The sequence below is a fragment of the Mya arenaria genome, chromosome 9, assembly GCF_026914265.1.
Source record: "Mya arenaria isolate MELC-2E11 chromosome 9, ASM2691426v1".
Lineage (NCBI taxonomy): Eukaryota > Metazoa > Mollusca > Bivalvia > Myida > Myidae > Mya > Mya arenaria.
In genome coordinates, this window is record NC_069130.1 from 47,934,413 (window position 1) to 47,953,474 (window position 19,062).

Genomic DNA, 19,062 nt, shown 5'->3' on the forward strand with positions numbered 1-19,062 from the left:
TAGTTTGTGTTGAAAAGAACATTAGACATAATGATGAAGCTAATTTTATTCACGTAAGATATCAATATCAATATTTATTACAACTCTTATTCACTAAGCGATATTATGTTGCAGTAATTGAAGAGAAATAAAAATGTTGTCCTGTCAGAAAACATTTAAACTGCACGTATTCACGTTGATTTTTTCATTCTTAAAATAATAAGAATCAAGAATGTGTTAACTTTTAAAGTATCAGCTGAAATAAGAGTGTGATTATAGCTTTTCATGATAATTTAATGTATTTGAAATTTTAGCAATCTATGTTTATAGCATATGAGTCCCAAAGAAAGGACAAATAGATAAATAAACTTAAAAAGAAGAAAAGAATATTGGAAAAATGGGGTATTTTTCATACTCTGGCCTTGAAATGATCATTCCATGTACCTTGAAGTGTTCAATGTTGTATGTAAATTTTAATTGTCTTATTATAAAGAAATGCATTATAATTAATTCTTCCACTTAAATATTTAAAGTATACTAAATCGGTTCGGAAATGTTTTGAACGACAAAAACAAGTGAAAATACGATGTAAAGCTCAGTTCTCAGAAAAAAGTGTTAGAAATTTAATACCAGCTGGGCAGTCAGTATTTATAACTCTGTGGCTTGCTTTACATCATTATCACAGAGGCGTTAATAAACACTGACCCTGGGTAACTTTATCAAAATGATAAGTTTGGAGGGCAAAAACACTGGACTGTAATATTGTATTGTACAATGAGAATACATTATACATTTTATCATACATTGTAAATGTGTATTTAAAAGATGTGAATAATGTGTAAATTATTTCAATTTTTTTTATGTATATTCTTGTTGTTCCTTAATTTTGGAACAAGCTGATTTTTGCGAAAATGCATGGAAACCAGTAATATAAGAATGCTGACCAAAAAATAGATCGCAGATTTTTATATTCAAGTTCAAAAATTGATGTTTTAAGCATTTCGTTTTAAGCCATAAAACATTAATTTTCGAACGGGAATATGCGATCAAATCTTTTGTCAGCAATCTTTTATCACTGGTTTGCAGATATTTATGCAATAATTGGCTCTTTCCAAGACAAAAAATAAGAAGTTGTCAAAACGATAAATCTGTGAGAGTGCAGCTTTAAGTTTGATGCGTAATCAATATTAAAATAAAGAAACACACCAAAAAAAAAACAAAAAAAAACTTATGACTTAAAAATATTTAAAATGTAGATTTGATGTAATAATATATTATTTATAAGTAATAATTTAAAACGTTTGTTATTCTTACTTGGTAAAATTTTCTGATATATTAATATACCAATAATGTGAATTGAATTTCATTTTGTAAAAATAAAGGTTTAAAAGTGTTTTGGAATAACATAAGTATGCATACATACATATAAAAAAATTAGGGGCGTTTTTTGGGGGCTATTTGACCAATTTCAAAATGTGAGTGGGGGCTATTTGACCAAAATGGGGGCTTTTTAACTTGGGGGCTATTTGACTTGGGGGCTATTTGACTAGGAAGCTTCTCCACAAGATTACCTCCATTAGGGGAGAGTGTTCAAGTAGCACAACCAATTCGCCTTATTCCAGAAGCCCATAATGCTTTGCGACAAAGGTGACTTCCGGTTTATTTCCGCATTCAATTTCCTAGTTATTGATACGAGTGAAAGGAAGAGCATAATTGGCAAATAGATTGATAGGTGAGTAAAACATGTTATGAACATCAGTTTATACATTTTTCTATAAATTTATACCGTTTTTTGTAAATGTCAATGAAGTTTTTGACGTTTATACCCAACTTTAGTACACATTTAAGTGGGTGGGGTAAAATAACAATGGTAAAGACAGAGTAGTTCTCAAAGACTTCAAATACATATTGATTGTTATGAAGTATGCATTAAAGTGTGGTTTATTGAGTTTGTTATTAAATTAAATGAATGATATTTTTTACAATTAGTGTGAAAATGTTAAAATATGCAACTTTAAAGCAGTCAAGTAAATGAAGCTTAAAGCAATTGCAAAGATAGACCTTTTAAAAAGACTCAATTATTTTTTAACGGATCAAATGAGACAATTGTTTTATAAATCGTATATACTTCCTATGTTTGACTATTGTTGTAGCGTTTGGGGGAAAAGTAAGCAAACGCATATGAGAAGAATCACCTTGCTTCAAAAAAGAGCTGCAAAAATTATTCTCTTTAAGCCTATTAGAACGCCATCGCATGAATTATTTAAAAAATTAGAATGGCTTCAATTTGAATACCGTTGCAGATATCAAACGGCTGTTATGGTATTTAAATCTATTAATAATCTTACACAGAGTTACATAAGAGACATTATTAAGATATCTAGCAACACAAGATATGGATTACGATCTTCCACGCGACAAGACATTGCTCACTTTCGACATAAAACACAATACAAGAAACACTCGTTTGCATGCTACAGTGGGAAAGTTTGGAATTTTTTACCAGAAGAAATACGTAAGTCTAACACGGAAAAGACATTTAAAACCCGCTGTAAGAAGTTCTATTTACATTATCAATCGCAAAATCCGTTGTAAAAATTATATGCATAATTCCATGCATACTACAGGTATAGTTTATACGTATGTATTTGTTGAGTAAGGTGTTAAATAAATGTGTGACTGTCCTACTTACTCAATTAAACAATTTTGATGAGTTTTCTTGTTAACATTTAGGTACAAATTGATGTATTATTAAGCATTGATGTGTTAAATGAATGTATTATATTCATGTTTCTTTATGTTTTCGTATTACATTTTAATACGTACCTTTCTGAAATCCCATTCTAAGCATTTTACATGTTAAAACGATAATTAATTCTAGTTATAGGCCATGACGAAAAAATGTAATAATGCTTTTTTAACAATATGTATTTTTGCGGTATTGTTCAAAATGTGTTTTCACATTTGTGTTTTGAGTATTAATTATTTGCATCACATCTTATTTAGTGTGTGTGTGTGTGTCTGTGTATGTTCTTTTAGAAGGCCGCATTGTAAATAAGACGTGTGTTATGTTTTTCATAATATGATGCCTATGTCTTAATGTGTTACCTTCTATAAATAAAGTTATTATTATTATTATTATTATTATTATTATTATTATTATTATTATTATTATTATGTGATTAAGAAGGGCATTTAAATACTGACTGCTGTGCTGTATATAAACAAATAAACAGGTCTTAGAATAACAGCTTATAAATAATGTACTAGTAAATTGTAGTTATTTAAATATCAGACTGATATTAAAGCTGCACTCTCACAGATTAAACATTTTGACAACTGTTTAATTTTTTGTCTTCGAACTTGGCAAATTTATGCAAACGTATAAAAAAACTAGTGATATAAGACTGATGACAAAACATCGGATCACAGATTTTCATATTTAAGTAAAACAATCTGTGAGAGTGCAGCTTTAACAGACTCTTTAGAGTCTTTTATATTTTTATTTTTCTGGCTAACCTGGATGATGATAAAACTATTTTATTTAATTTAAGAGATGTCCATTCTGGACGTTTGGGTCCGCCAAGTTGATACTTAACAGGAGAAGGCAGTTGATACCATTGATCTGATAGCACCTGCTATATCAGTGGTTTTACAAGATATTTTTGTGCAAAACACGAGAGACTGGATTCGGTTCAAGAACAGAGATAAAATAAATGAAGTGTGTGAATGAAAACTTTCCTTGACTGCAAGGACTAAAGAAATGCACACAAGTGACATAGATTTAAATGTTTGGTACAAAAAGTAGACCTTTAGAACTTAAAATTATGACACAGGATGTGAAACAACACTTCATAGCCAATAACAGTCGAACAAGAGATTTTTAAAAAAGAAGCAACTCTCGAACTCGTTCTTTTCTCTATTCCGGAGCAAGGAATAATTAACAATACTGAACGGAGCCACCCCTGTAGAATATTTTTTCTATTTTCATTTTCTACTTTTAAACCCACACATTTACAGGGAGACCAGGCTTCGTGCAGTTTGTTTCTATGTTGTTTTAATAACCAGCCATTGCATATTATCTATTTATCGTTCCTCCTGGGTGAGAATCCATTTTTTTATGTAAATAATGTTTATATCATTTTAAAATATAAATTACAATTTTAACAGTGGCCTTGAATAGGATCGTGTTCAATCTAATAATCAGTATAGTCTTTGTTTATGCCAACATTTAATTACCAACCGGAAATGGTTTTAATATATCTTTTAAATTCCTCCTGGAGGAACAAACAATTCCTATTTTTTTATTTCTTTTCAAGTTAAAAAAATCCTTGGCAAGCCCAACTCATATTGTAACACCACAGGATGAAATCTGATGCTGGGACTGGTTACATTCTTTATCCTGGTTTGCCTGGTCACACAGCGACATTAACTTTATTGTTAGTAAAAATATTAATTTGTCATTTACCATCATGCTGTTCAATAAACCTGGGGCGGCCCCTGTGGTTGGTTTACAAGAGGACTTTTAGATTCACTGTACTACATATCGGCACCCTGTAAATACCCAAATTCCATTAAGCCCCCATGTGCCAGCCCCATGGGTAGCCCCAGGTTTAATAAGTCCTAACAAAAAACTACAACAACAAAAACAACATTAACAATAGGACACTTTTATAAATTTTCATAACATACGTGTATTTTTTTTTCTTTTGAATGGCGCTGTTGTATAACAAATCCTTTATTAAAAATCCTTAATCAAAAATATAATAATAAAATCCAGGCAAACGCACTGAGGCATAGTCCAGCCCATACAGCACATACAGCCCCTGTCATTGATAGGGGAGGTTTAGGAAACTAGCTGGTAAGAAATCCTTCATTTTAAAATTTTCGAACTAGCTAGTTAATATAATTCCAAGGATACGTTCTATCTAAACATATATATGAAACATTTATTCTCATAGATTCTTTTACTATTTAGACCTTTTCTTTATATAAATGTAGGCTGGGCCTAAAATGTTTGTAATTTTTTATTTTTTATATTCATAGAGTATAATTCTTTCTAGTAGAATTTCTATTTATCTATTCATTCTATTTGAATTGTTCGATTTTAAAATGATTTTTAAAATGATTTTAATATTGAACTTCTAACCGTAGATTTTTACTTATTGTGTAGAATTTAACATATATACATATAGTCCATAGCACCCACGTTACGATCAACGAAGCAGAAACATGTTTTATAAACTGTAGAATTAATGTAAAACATAGTCGAATAGGTATAACCCGATGGCGAGGGTAAATAAGCTCCCCGGGATTATCAGTTTAATATGTTTATCGGCTTTAGTGTTAAAAAATTACCAGAAACTATCTTTATCAGATTTCTTTTATATTTCTTAATCTGGCAATTATAACCGTATGGATCAATAGTTGGAACAATATCATTACCATTTTATGCAAGAAGTAATAAACTGTGAGTTTTATCACACCCATAATAAATGCATTATGATGAAACATTCACAAAGGAAACACTAGAAGATGAATAATATGTCATAATAAATGAATAATATATATTGGTTATTTGGTTTCATCAGTATTGCCCTATTAAGTAAAACTTGGAGCTGCTTTTATTATTTCCTGCCATTGACCTATGTACAATGTTGCAGGAGCTGATGTTGAGAATCCATCAGCTTGAGACTCATGTGAAGGTGCTTCAGAGAGCCAGCAAAGAAGAGAACCCTGTAGTTCCACCTATGCCCCGCATGGCTATGAAGAGGAAAAAGAAGTTTCGTCCCATTGACTTCAACAAGTACGTATATCATCTTTAATCATAATGACGTTGTATACATAAACACTTCCAGTTTGTTTATAGAAAAGTTCGGGTTATTAAGCCTTATAACCATGTCATGTATGATTTTTATTTGTAAGAAAAGTTAAGTTATTTATTGTTACGATTTCTTTCACATGTACACCATGTAGCCCTGACGATCATGTACCTCGGCCATGACTACACAGGATATGATGACACAGAGGAAGTGGAACACAGTAAGTGAACTGTTCCAGGCCCTTATAAAGTGCAAGCTTATTGAGTCCAAGTATGCACATCTTTCAGTTACCCAGACAAAAGTTTGACTTTCTGAAGTTTGATAATGTATCAATATTTTAGTGCTTGTTTTTGAGAGTACTCAATAACAATTGCCTTCAGCTTATACTCAAATGAAATTACCTAATAGTCTAACTAAGAATGTCAAAACAAAAAATTAACAGATTTAGGATATAAACTTGCTGTTCAATCCAAGGGAGAAAACCACATATAAATAAAAACAACTGATACAAAATTTGTTTTTCTTCAGAAAGAATTTGACCAAACGCAACAATATATTAAGTTATTGACAGAGGTTAACAGAGTTTCAAAAGTGGCAATCAAAATACATTTCTTGTACATTCCAGGTTGTCTCTCTTGATGTACGTGGCAACTTGCTGTCGAGGGTCGGGGTGAAGGTGAGAGAAGGGATGACAGCGCATGAAAGACCTGGTAAGGAACTATGAATACTGTACAGTACAGTCTGTTTTCCATACAGAAATACATGAACACAATGCCTCTAGAATTTTAGCCAGGCTATATAAAGGGCAGGGAATTGCAGAAAATAAATAGGGTGCTTAGGGTGTAAAGAACACATTGTATCGGGCTATAAAAAACTTAATTATTATTTGATGTTTACTACTTCTGGTAAAAACATGAATGCAAAATCTTCTGCTGTGTTTTGTTTGTAACGAAGTATATATTCAAGACCATTAATGTTTTAGCTGAATACCAAATTATTGATACAGTTGTTGTACACTATTTTGCCTTTTTAGCCGGATTTTTCATCGAAGAATTACGGGTTATAGAATGGCGAAAACCGGGCGGGCGGGCGGGTGTTAACAATTTTGCGTTTAAGTTTTCATTTTATGTAATAAAATCAAGAGTTTTTATCCAATGGTAATCAAACTTCATACAATGGTAGATCATAATGAGAGGAAGTGCAGTGTACAATAACCATAATCTATTTTTGCTTATTTTTGAGTTATTGCCCCTTATTCCTTTTTTGTCCGGAGTATAACTTGAAAAGTACTGGATGGAATTCATTGGAACTTCATACAATGGTAAAGCACAGTGAAAGGAAGTGCAGTGTACAATAACCATAACTCTACTCTTGCTTATTACTGAGTTATTGCCCCTTGTTACTTTTTATCCCCCGCCTATGAAATAGGGAGGGGGATATTGAAATGGCATTGTCCGTCCGTCTTTCCTTCCGTCCGTCCTTCCGTCTGTTCGTCCGTCTGTCCGTCTGTCACCTGCGTTTTCTCAGTAACTAGCCGGTAGAATTTCATAAAACTTAAAATAAATATGAACCACTATACTGGAATGATGCCCGTCCAAAAAAAAATTTGATTGGTCAATTGTCCTTGGAGTTATTGCCCTTGATTTTTTGAAAAATGCACATTCACAGCCATTTCTCAGTCACTAGCTGGCAGAATTTCATGAAACTTAAAATAAATATGAATTACTATACTGGGATGATGCCTGTTCATTTTTTTATGGATTGGTCAATTGTACTTGGAGTTATTGCCCTTGATTTTTTGAAAAACTCTCATTTACAGCCATTTCTCAGTAACTAGTTGGTAGAAATTCTTGAAACTTGAAATAAATATGAACCAACATACTGCGATGATGCCTGTTTATTTATATTTTGGATTGTGTAATTTCTATATGAGTTATTTGCTCTTGATTTATTAAAATATCCATGTTTGCAACTGGGCAAAACATGTGCCGTTGTGAAGTCAACTGAATGAATATGGTATCAAATCATTTACATTTATTATAACACTGTCTGATATATAATTATCCATGCATTTTAGCGCCACTTTAAGAAGAGTAAAGATATCTATTGTATTTGTGTCACTGTTGGTTTAAGTAGCAAAACCTAGTATTCACATTTTTCCTGTGTTATTTAAGTAGTAATAAATGACATCCCCTTAGTTTTGTAATATCGATTTTTAACCCATTCACCGCATACCTATGCTGTTGAAAATAGTGCAGTTCCAGATAAAACGCCGCTTTTAAAGGTGGCGTCTTATCTTATACTGTACTATTTTGCAATGATTGATGTTTCCGAGTAAGCAGTTTCGGAAAAGACAATTTTATTTAATCATCCCTCTGATTTATTTCGTTAATTTTTTTTATCATAAAGTAGTCCTGGTCGATATTTTATAATTTGGCTCGGAAAGGGATAAACCAATGTGCTTATCTTATTCTTTCTGAGATTTTTTTTTTAACCTTCAAGCACAAATAAGCCATCAAGCACAAACAAGCCATCGTTGGCGGGGGATATCTTTTCACTGAAAATGCTTGTTTTATCCGGAGTATAACTTGAAAAGTATACAAGAACCATAACTCTATTTCAGCTGATAACAGAGTTATATATACTGCCCTTTGTTACTTTTTTCTTGTCCGCAGCATAACTTAAAAACTATGGGATGGGATTTAATAAAACATCATACAGTGATAGATCATAATGAGAGGGAGTGCAGTGTACAGGAACCGCAATTCTATTTCAGCTTATTACATAGTTAGTGCCCTTTGTTACTTTTTCTTGTCCGGAGCATAACTTGAAAACTATTATATGGAATTAAATAAAACTTCATACAGTGATAGATCATAATGAGAGGGAGTGCAGTGTACAGGAACCGCAATTCTATTTCAGCTAATTACAGAGTTACTGCCCTTTGTTTTTTTGTCCTGTGCATAACTTGAAAACTATTGGATGGAATTTAATAAAACTTCATACAGTGATAGATCATAATGAGAGGAAGTGTAATGTACAGGAACCGCAATTCTTTTTCAGCCAATTACAGAGTTATTGCCCTTTGTTACCTTTTTCTTGTCCGGAGCATAACTTTAAAACTATTGGTTGGAATTTAATAAAACTTCATACAGTGATAGATCATAATGAGAGGGAGTGCAGTGTACAGGAATTGCAATTCTATTTCAGCTAATTACAGAGTTACTGCCTTAGGAGAAAGAATTCCACGGCCATAAAAATTCATTAATTTTTGTCAAATCTTTATGAAACTTGCTCAGAATATTTGTCTGCTTGTTGTCTTAAACATTTGTGAATATGGGTCACCTCAGATCAAAAACTAGGTCACTAGGTCAAATCTTAGGAAATATTTTCCTGATGTCATAATATTTTTTTTTAAAAATCATGAAACTTTTCATGAAACTTTTACATTTTTTTCCTCCAGGATATCTTAGGCACATTTAAGTATAATAGATTTTCAAGAAACTTTTACATTTTTTTCTCCAGGATATCATAGTCACATTAAAGTTTAATAGAATTTAAGCATAAATTACAGTGTTTTCCTGCAGGATATTGATTTTTTTTCAGTTTTCATGACATTTGGTTACTTTACATACATACTCAGTATAAATATGGATCTTTTTGGTTAAAAATACTAGGTCACAAGCTCAAATCCTCAGTTTGCAAAATTGCATCGTCAAATAAAAATCCGGTTTTAATGCGGCGTTGCCGCATTGGCATCTTGTTTAAGAGAATACGCCACATTTGATAATAGATTTTACAATCGATTATCGACAATACTTGATCATCATTTTATCCTGATCAATAACACTTATGGCTTTAAGTTATGAGTTGGATGAAATCCATGCTCCGTAGGTGGAAACTGTATTGTATTTCTTTATAAACTGTTTGCCAAAACTGTAGAAGCGTGGACTTGTTGCAGACTCTTGAATGTAAGACTCTTGACCTCCAATCTCTGGCTCCTCACTGAAAATACTACCTGTATTTTGGTAGGTAAATACGAGATCATATCATCTGCTTTACTCTGGCACACTTTAAAAGCAGGATTGCCCTTACGTTGGTTTCATTCTGCCTGTGCGCTAAGCCCCACTACCTTACAAGCCTGATACCCTTACTTGGGTCAAAGACGATGGGGGCGTAAATAAACATTATACATTCCAATCTATAGAAGTTCTGCTATGTATACCAAGTTACACGAAAGTATTGTCACATAGCATTGGTGTCTTTGATGATGTGAAAAACTCTAACATTTTCCCTAAATCTGAAATTGTAATATATATTTAAATAACGCATTCAAAACTGGCAAGGTCTGAGCAGTTGACATGTTTGTAGTACATTGATGAACGGGGAAAGAGGATTCCTACGGTATACCGTCAACCAATGGTATCATTTCAGGTTCAGCTGCAGGACAAGAACGTACAAGTATTCCTTCCCTAAAGGAGACCGAAATATACTGGTAAGTAATAAACCTGGGGCGGTATTCATAAAACATCTCAAGTCATTTCTTAATTTGAGTCAATTTTCTAAAACGTTCATAGTCAAATTAAAAGAATTCAGTGTTCTTTTACATAAAAGTATGTAACTTGAATTAAAGCAATGAAAATAAAATATGTCAGATTGTATTAAGTTAATATATCATGATAAGTTTGATACTTCATTGAAGAAAATGAGGAGTAAGGAATTGACTTCAGATGCTTTATTAAGATCAGCCCTGGACATTATATATAGAATATATGCATATACCGTATAGTTTGTTGTGTCCTGACTGTATTTTTGTCATATTTTAAAATGACTTTGCACATGTGTTTGGAAGTTAAAGACGATGTGTTGAGTGTAAGACACACATCCCTACCTCAAAGATAAAGCATGTCCGGTTAGCCATTGGTTAGTACACTCCCTTCTGACCTAGGCAATCTGGGTTGGTAAAACAGCATGTGAGTTTGATTTGTGGTTACCATGGTTACCAACCAAGTGGGTTTTTTCCAAGTACTCTGTTTTACTCCTCAACAAGACCACATACTCGCACAACCTTGTGCCAACAAGAGTGATTAATTTTATGTTGTAATAACTTGTAAGCTCTTGTTTAAGGCAAAAATGCTTAAAAGATTTTTTGGGTAGCAAACTCCAAAGGAAACTAAGAAGATGCACTTCCACTCCCAAATAAGATGTACCATACTTAATTCAATTGTTTTAATTTACCGAAAAGTAAGAATATACATGTATACAACACCATGTTTCTTATGAAGGATAGCATGTTTAATTTTAAAGAAAGGTGCAGAAAGCACTGTATTTCTACCTTATGAAATGATAGTTGATCATTGTAAATCTATAGGACTAACCAGTCATTTAATATTTGTGCATTTTCATCTTTTAAATACACAGTTACAATCTTGTTACCAGTAATATATTTTCCACAAATGCATTATATAGTAAGCAGTTAAAGGTTTATTACTCAAAATTTGTTTGTTGTATATGTCTATGTATTGATTTTAAATACGAATATGTTTATGTATTGAATTTAAATACGAGTGTGACTTTAAAAAATGTTTGATTTTCATGTAAATATTGATTTGGAGAAAAACATCATCTGAAGACTTAAAATTTCCTGATTTTATGATTTTTTTTAATTCAACACAGCTCATGGAAGAAGCTGGCAAAAAATTGATTGGCTAATATGACTTCCGCAACTTCTGCAAGTTCAATGTTAAAGATGGCATTACAAACTATGTTCGAAAAATCATGGAGGTTGAAGTCAAGACTCTAGATGAGACCGATGACGGATTCACAATGTGCGAACTCACGATCGTCGGGAGGGCGTTCCTGTGGCATCAGATTCGCAGCATCTTCTCTGTGCTGTTCCTTGTTGGCAAAGGGAAAGAATCGGTTGAAGTATGTATTTGGTTTTTGTCTAGTTATCTCCCTTACATTGTGTTTAGTTAATAGAAAACGTCTGCTAATTGATGCAAGCACACAAAGTAAGGTCAATTCAAGTAATTATGTCACCCCCTTTCATGGGGAGACATATTGTTTTGGCCCTGTCCGTTGGTCAGTCCGTCAGTCAGTCTGAGCGTTACACTTCGTTTCTGCTCAATAATGATGGAATGCTTAGACCCAGGAATTTGGTATGCTAGTAGTTGGTCATGACTAGTATTGATTTTTGGTTCACTAGGTCAAATGTCAAGGTCACCATGACCTTGAGGTGAAGAATTGGTTTCCGCTCAAATACTTAAGACCCTTTGGGTCCAGGAATTTCATACTTGGAATGCTAGTTGTTCATGACTAGAAGATGACCCCTATTGATTTTGAGATTAAAAGGTCAAAGGTCAAGGTTACCTTCAGGTAAAAAACAATGTGTTGGCAATGACCTTAAGTTAAAAATGGTTTCTGCTCAATAACTTTAAAACGCTATTCCCCAGAACCTTAATACTTGCTATACTAGTTAGTCATGACTAGTATGTGACTCCTATTGATTTTGAGATTAGTAGGTCAAAGGTCAAGGTTGCCATGACCTTGAGGTGAAGTAACATTTACCGCTTAGTAACAGAAGAACACTTGCACCCAAGAACTTAATACTTGGTATACAAGTTGGTCATGTAGATGATCCCTAATGATTTTGTAATCAGTAGGTCAAAGGTCAAGGTCACGATAACCTTGAGCAGAAAAAGGGTTTCTGATCAAAAATTGAATAACGCTTGCGCCCAGAAATTTAATACAATGCAAACTTTGTTTACATTTTCCAAGATTAATCAACAACACTTTTTTCTCTTCACTATTCAATAGAGGTGAATAAACCAAACTTCACTGTTAGTTTGTCTCCAGTCCAAAATTACTAATTTCACGTCCATCATTTATTTTTTCTCAGCTATATCCACACAATAGGGGAGACAAGGACTTTTTCAAAAGAGCAATCTCTAGTTTTAATAATTGCAATTCAATACAAGTAATTCCCCTCTAATGTTCATAGTTTATACTTTTTTAAATGAAGGAAACAAGGTAGAAATAATTACAAATCAATGGATGCAACAAGTTTGCCATATAGCATTTACCATCGCAAAGTTAAGGCCAAAAAAAAAACATGTCTTGTTTCTGGTCACATGCCTAAAAAAAAACAGGGTCGGTAGGTAGGTGTTTTTTTTTTTGTTTTTTTTTATTTTTTTATTCAAACCTTTGGAATGAAATAGTATAGCGTTTGAAAAATGATGAAATATTGTCTGCCAATACAACATCATCAAATATGGCTTAAAGGAAACTGGACACAAGTTTATAACCATATTTATGTATTTATTAGTTTAACAGAACAACAACAGCACTATTACATGACAAGAAGCAACAAGTCCAAGACTAGAATTTGAAATAATCTCAAGAAACAATTGTCATTCTTTGTCAGAAAACAAATATAAACATGGATGGAAGAAACCGTAATACTGGGTATTTAAACATCACAGAGACAAAATATCATTTTATTAGATTCAGTGATTTATGCAATGCATAAAACTATGTCTGTGATAACCTTTAGCTGTATATTTTTTTATGTTTAATATGAAAATTTTGAGTCAGATATTTATCTAAATATTTTTTTCACAGGTTTTATAAAAAATGATGTCTTTGTTCTGATCATATTTACACACACACGCACGCACGCACGCACGCACGCACGCACGCACGCACGCACGCACACACACACACACACACATATATATGAAAATAATAATAAAATGACATGTGTTTATATGAATAAATCTATAAGCATTTTCACCTGTTCATTATTCATTCAAGACATCCCCATGTCCCAACCCCATAGACCAATTTATCAAGGTATATATATATATGCATTCATAGCCAAAACCTTCGTGCCAGCCAGAAGAATATTGAAGGCATTCAAAGTGGTGGCTATTGGTACCCCTTTGGTACTGCTCGTTTCATCTGGTGTTGCAGTTACACATTGCAGTTTCAGTGATTTGACAGGATAGAACCCCTTTAGGTCACCAATTGTTAGTTCTGGATCAATCTCGAATAATTCAGAATCTGGCAGTACATCGGTCTGTAAAAAAATAAATATATATGCAGAGCTTCACATAGATCTCTTTTATATTTATCCAGCAAACCCTTTCTTCTATGTGAGCAGGACTAGTATTGCCTCAAAAAGCTGGGTGTTACAAGATAGGATTTGATGGATACACAAAGAAAATATTTATCATGAAAACACAAAATATGTTTTATATCTGGAGCTCTTTTTATCTAAATGACCACAGTTCCTACTTTATTTATTAAAAGCAAACTGATCAAATAACCCAGATAAGAGATAGCCCCTTCATTCTTCTATCTGCTTTAATTATAGTATCGGGCACCTAACTAAGTGTAATGTCAATGGTTCTTCATACAGAAAATTAATTTTAATCCTTTAAAACCTTAAAAACGAAGGTCCAAAAATGAAACGTTTTAATATGACGTTCGGTATTTGAGAGAGACGAAGTATTTAAATCCATTCACTCAGCATAATGATTCACGCTTCGTCGGCATTATTTTGCCTTAATTCGTCCGATTCAAATAAACCTTGTATATGTGTATAGATAGTCTTTTGAATTACGAAAATGTCGGTGCCAAAACTGTCATTCTTGGTCGAGGCATTATTTGTTTTACGATGGCCCTTTTACGATATCTAAACAACCATACAACTTACCGAACATTTAGTTTCAAGTCGGACATTTTCTCGCTCGCCATGTAAATCGATGAAAAGACTTTTTATTGTTGTTTGCGAATGGGCAACTTTAATGACACTACAACCGTTGAAGTGCGAACATTTGTCTATTTTTATGGCTATCAAATGCGTAACAGACGTCGTCTGCGCAGGGCCAGCCATCTTCGAGACGGCCGTATAAAAAACACGTCACAAATATAATATTACTGTCGGATAGCGCGGTTTACTCTTCGGCGCCGGGACCGGGAATCCCGGCTCACTTTACGCTAATTATAAAAAACGGTCTTTACGCTATAAAAAAAAAACGGTCGGGGGGTAAAAAGTAGGGTCGGTCGGGTGACCAGAAACAAGACATTTTTTTTATTTGGCCCAATAAAATATTGTAATCCTGAGTCATATAGTTAATTATATTTTTTTATTTCAGCCACAACTTATAGTGTGTCCCCTTATCAACCTATAGTGTGCCCCTTTATCAGCCTATAGTGTGCCCCTTTATCAGCCTATAGTGTGCCCCTTTATGTGTGTCCCTTTATCAACCTATAGTGTATCCCTTTATCAACCTTTAGTGTGTCCCTTTATCAACCTATAGTGTGTCCCTTTATCAACCTATGATGTGCCCCTTTATCAGCCTATGGTGTGCCTCTTTATCAACCTATAGTGTGTCCCTTTATCAGCCTATGGTGTGTCTATTTATTAACCTATAGTGTGTCCCTTTATCAGCCTATAGTGTGTCTATTTATTAACCTATAGTGTGTCCCTTTATCAGCATATAGTGTGTATATTTATCAACCTATAGTGTGCCCCTTTATAAGCCTTTTGTGTGTCCCTTTATCAACATATAGTGTGTCCCTTTATCAACCTAGTGTGTGTCACTTTATCAACCTATAGTGTGTCCCTTTATCAACCTATGGTGTGTCCCCTTTTTTACCTATAGTGAATATATAGTGCCCCTTTATCAACCTATAGTGATTATATAGTGCCCCTTTATCAACTTATAGGGTGCCCCTTTATCAGCCTATAGGGCGCCCCTTTATTAACTTATACGTTGCCCCTTTATCAACCTAAAGTGTGCCCCTCAATTGTCAGCCTCACATATTTCTACTCTAGCTCGGGTCCAAAGGAGGTGCGGTCCGTATCCAGCCAGACGGAAGGGACAGTGACCATTATCACTGTTGGCAACTCAGCCTACCCCAGTAATGTCGTCGGTGTGAGACAGCAACAACAGCAGCAGCAGCAACAACAACAAGTCCCACACAGCAACAGATCCAGTCAGCTTAGTCTCACACCATCATCAAGGTTGGTACCTTTCTTATCATATGCGAAAGGAGGACACATGCTTTTGAAAATAACTTATTAACAAAAACTATATTTTAGTATAATGTATTATCGCTGACAAGGATAGCGTTCGCTAAAATGAGTGAAGTTAAGACAAAAATAAAGAAAACACTTTTATACAACAAGATACAAGTACATTTCTGGCATTTGAAAAGCATTATTCAATTATAAACCTGTATGTGCATACCACAAACGTTTTTAATTACTTTAGAATGAGTATCGCCAACTCGAGATCACTGAGTGACCGACCAGTCAGCCCGACATCAACCCTGGATAGAGCATCTCTAAACAGCGAGAACAGCAGCTCAGGACTTCCGGTACGGGCCACAATTATCTAGAAATTGCTTATGCATAACAAGCTGAAGTAGATTATTTCATTAAACCTAATTTAATACTTAATTTTGATTTTAATTAACAAAATTAATTTATCATGATTATCTAAAAGATATTTTTCTTTCAAACTACGAAACTCTTCAAATTCAAATATTACACAAATTAAACCCAAAGTAAAATATTAATCTTAGATTAATCCTGTTGTAAAGGATTAAGGATACTTCAAGGAATGAGGCCAGTAACCCTAAATATTAATTTTCTAGAAACCTTTTATGAGTGTCACGGATTCTATAATCAATATATCCATATGATTGAAGAATTTTAAAGTTTTTTTTAAATGAAACGACCTTTAGTCAAATACTGAACAAGTCATTACAGTGTCATTTTTTTAATGTCTTTCCTGCATGAAATTATCCTGCCATTCAAATCTTGCCTGTTGTTTGAATAATAACATTAAGGGTATTTTGGATGGTCTTGACATTGTCCTCATTGTTGTAGTGCAACAACTTGAACCATTGCCATTACTCTAAACTGTTCAATACATTCAAACATCGGTACAACTTAGTCCTCATTTTTCAAGAGACAATATGCAAATGAGAAGCAAGATTGATAACTCTTGCTTAAATGATAATGGCATTTATTGCCCTTTGTTTGGATGAACGAATAACAACCAACACAAGACACCCATTATTCTCTTGTTTACAGTTCAGTAAAAGCTAACACTAGGCAAACTCCTTTTCCAGCCTGAGCCACTTCGAGATGGTGTTCAGCACTTCTGCGAGAAACACATGGACACAATCAGGAAGTTTATCAGCAGTCTTTCCGCTAGGATTCCCCTACCAGCCAAATGCAGCATTGTGGGTAAGGCAGGACAAGTTCGTAGATGTTGAACATGTACGCCATATGCACTTATTAAGGATTGTAGTTACACTTAAGCAAAATCACAAATTGTGATAAGGTATAAGTAAGGCACGGTAAATTGTCTTATAGGAAGTAATTAGATGGAATAGCCTCGGATAGGACCCATCCTTGTACAAAATATGGCATTGTGGGTAAAATTGGATATGTTGTATGGCCATACACCTCCATGGACAAAGAAAAAGTCCACCAATTTCTCCAATGACCTACAAAGTCAAGGTTGTAGGTAATCAATCTATTAAGTTGTTTGTGAGTAGGAATGTGAACATCTAAATATAGTACAAGTTATGCAATAAATGTTAACATATTGGGGTGGTGGAGAACTTTTTCTGCCTTAGCAAATAATGGTGGGGGGAATTTGTCCACCTTTGCAAATATTGGTGGTGGAGTATATATCTACGTATGCACATATTGGTGGTGGAGAGATTTGACGGTCTATGCAAATATTTGTGGTGGGGGAGTTTTGTCTGCCTATGCAAAATTTTGGTAATGGTGGGAATTTTGTCTGCCTATTTACCAATATTGCTGGTGAGGGCATTTTGTTTGTCTTTGCAAATATTGGTGGGGGGGGGGTATTTTGTCTGTCTATGTAAATATTGGTGGTGGGGGATTTGACCGTCTATGCAAATATTGGTGGTGGGGGATTTGACCATCTATGCAAATATTGGTGATGGGGGATATGACCATCTATGCAAATATTGGTGGTAGGGGATTTGACCATCTATGCAAATATTGGTGGTAGGGGATTTGACCATCTATGCAAATATTGGTGGTGGGGGATTTGACCATCTATGCAAATATTGGTGGTGGGGGATTTGACCATCTATGCAAATATTGGTGGTGGGGGGATTTGACCATCTATGCAAATATTGACGATGGGGGGATTTGACCATCTATGCAAATAATGGTGGTTGGGGGATTTGACCATCTATGCAAATATTGGTGGTGTGGGGATTTGACAGTCTATGCAAATATTGGTGGTGGGGGGATTTGACAGTCTATGCAAATATTAGTGGATGGGGATTTGACCATCTATGCAAATATTGGTGGATGGGGATTTGACCATCTATGCAAATATTGGTGGTGAGGGAATTTTGTCTGTCTTTGCAAATATTGGTGGGGGGGGGGGGGGGGGTATTGTGTCTGTCTATGTAAATATTGGTGGTGGGGGATTTGACCGTCTATGCAAATATTGGTGGTGGGGGTATTTGACTGTAAATGCAAATATTGGTGGATGGGGATTTGACCATCTATGCAAATATTGGTGGGGGGGATTTGACCATCTATGCAAATATTGGTGGTGGGGGGATTTGACAGTCTATGCAAATATTGGTGGTGGGGGGATTTGACAGTCTATGCAAATAGTGATGGAGGGGACTTTGTCTGTCGCTTGTTGTACACAATTAATCATGCCCCCAAATATAACTCCATCAACAGGAATAAAATAAACAACACAACTAACGCCCAGAAGTTGGAAATAGATATTTTGTAAAATGAATCCAAATTGTATTTTATTGCAAAATTTAAGTGTTTAAATTATGTATTTTCAGACGGCAGACATAAGCGCTATGTTCGTCTCAATTTCCAGTGTGGAATAAAGGGGACAAATTGTTTATATGGGAAGCAGTTTTTCATCCTAAACACCAAGCTTCCAAAGACCTGGATCCATCTCATGTTCCTGGCTGTCCAGGTATGAAGTCATAGAGAGGCCTGTTGTAAGTTTTTCGGTATCGGAAGTAGAGGATTACCTTATATGGAAAATGCTTAAAATAGCACATGACGTATTGCAAAGGTTATACGATCTACGCACACTTCTGGAGAAATGACCCGGAAACTGATGCTTTCTGTCACGGAAAGCTCACGAGAGAGATTCGATTCGAATTTCTTGAGATTGAAACTGAGATTTAAGCTTGCTTAGATATCATCGCTGACCAAACT

At 34.3% G+C, this 19,062-nt stretch overlaps 1 protein-coding gene across 1 annotated transcript; it reads left to right on the forward strand.

Annotated features, from left to right (window-relative positions):
* The first annotated feature begins 1,577 nt into the window (after window positions 1-1,577).
* Window positions 1,578-18,821, forward strand: LOC128203562 (protein melted-like). The gene is made up of 10 exons (XM_052905028.1): window positions 1,578-1,711; window positions 5,643-5,785; window positions 5,956-6,021; window positions 6,427-6,511; window positions 10,236-10,296; window positions 11,478-11,729; window positions 15,646-15,834; window positions 16,085-16,190; window positions 16,950-17,067; window positions 18,675-18,821. Exons 6-10 carry the CDS (start codon window positions 11,605-11,607, stop codon window positions 18,818-18,820), a joined length of 684 nt encoding a protein of 227 aa, XP_052760988.1. The 5' UTR covers window positions 1,578-1,711; window positions 5,643-5,785; window positions 5,956-6,021; window positions 6,427-6,511; window positions 10,236-10,296; window positions 11,478-11,604; the 3' UTR covers window position 18,821.
* Window positions 18,822-19,062: the final 241 nt, after the last annotated feature.

What these genes read in the sequence shown, in the direction of transcription:
- LOC128203562 (XM_052905028.1), top strand. Translation starts at nt 11,605, where the DNA reads ATGAGACCGATGACGGATTCACAATGTGCGAACTCACGATCGTCGGGA. An exon ending in AAGGGAAAGAATCGGTTGAA is followed by an intron (nt 11,730 to 15,645) that starts GTATGTATTTGG and finishes TTTCTACTCTAG; the next exon opens with CTCGGGTCCAAAGGAGGTGC. An exon ending in AGCCAAATGCAGCATTGTGG is followed by an intron (nt 17,068 to 18,674) that starts GTAAGGCAGGAC and finishes ATGTATTTTCAG; the next exon opens with ACGGCAGACATAAGCGCTAT.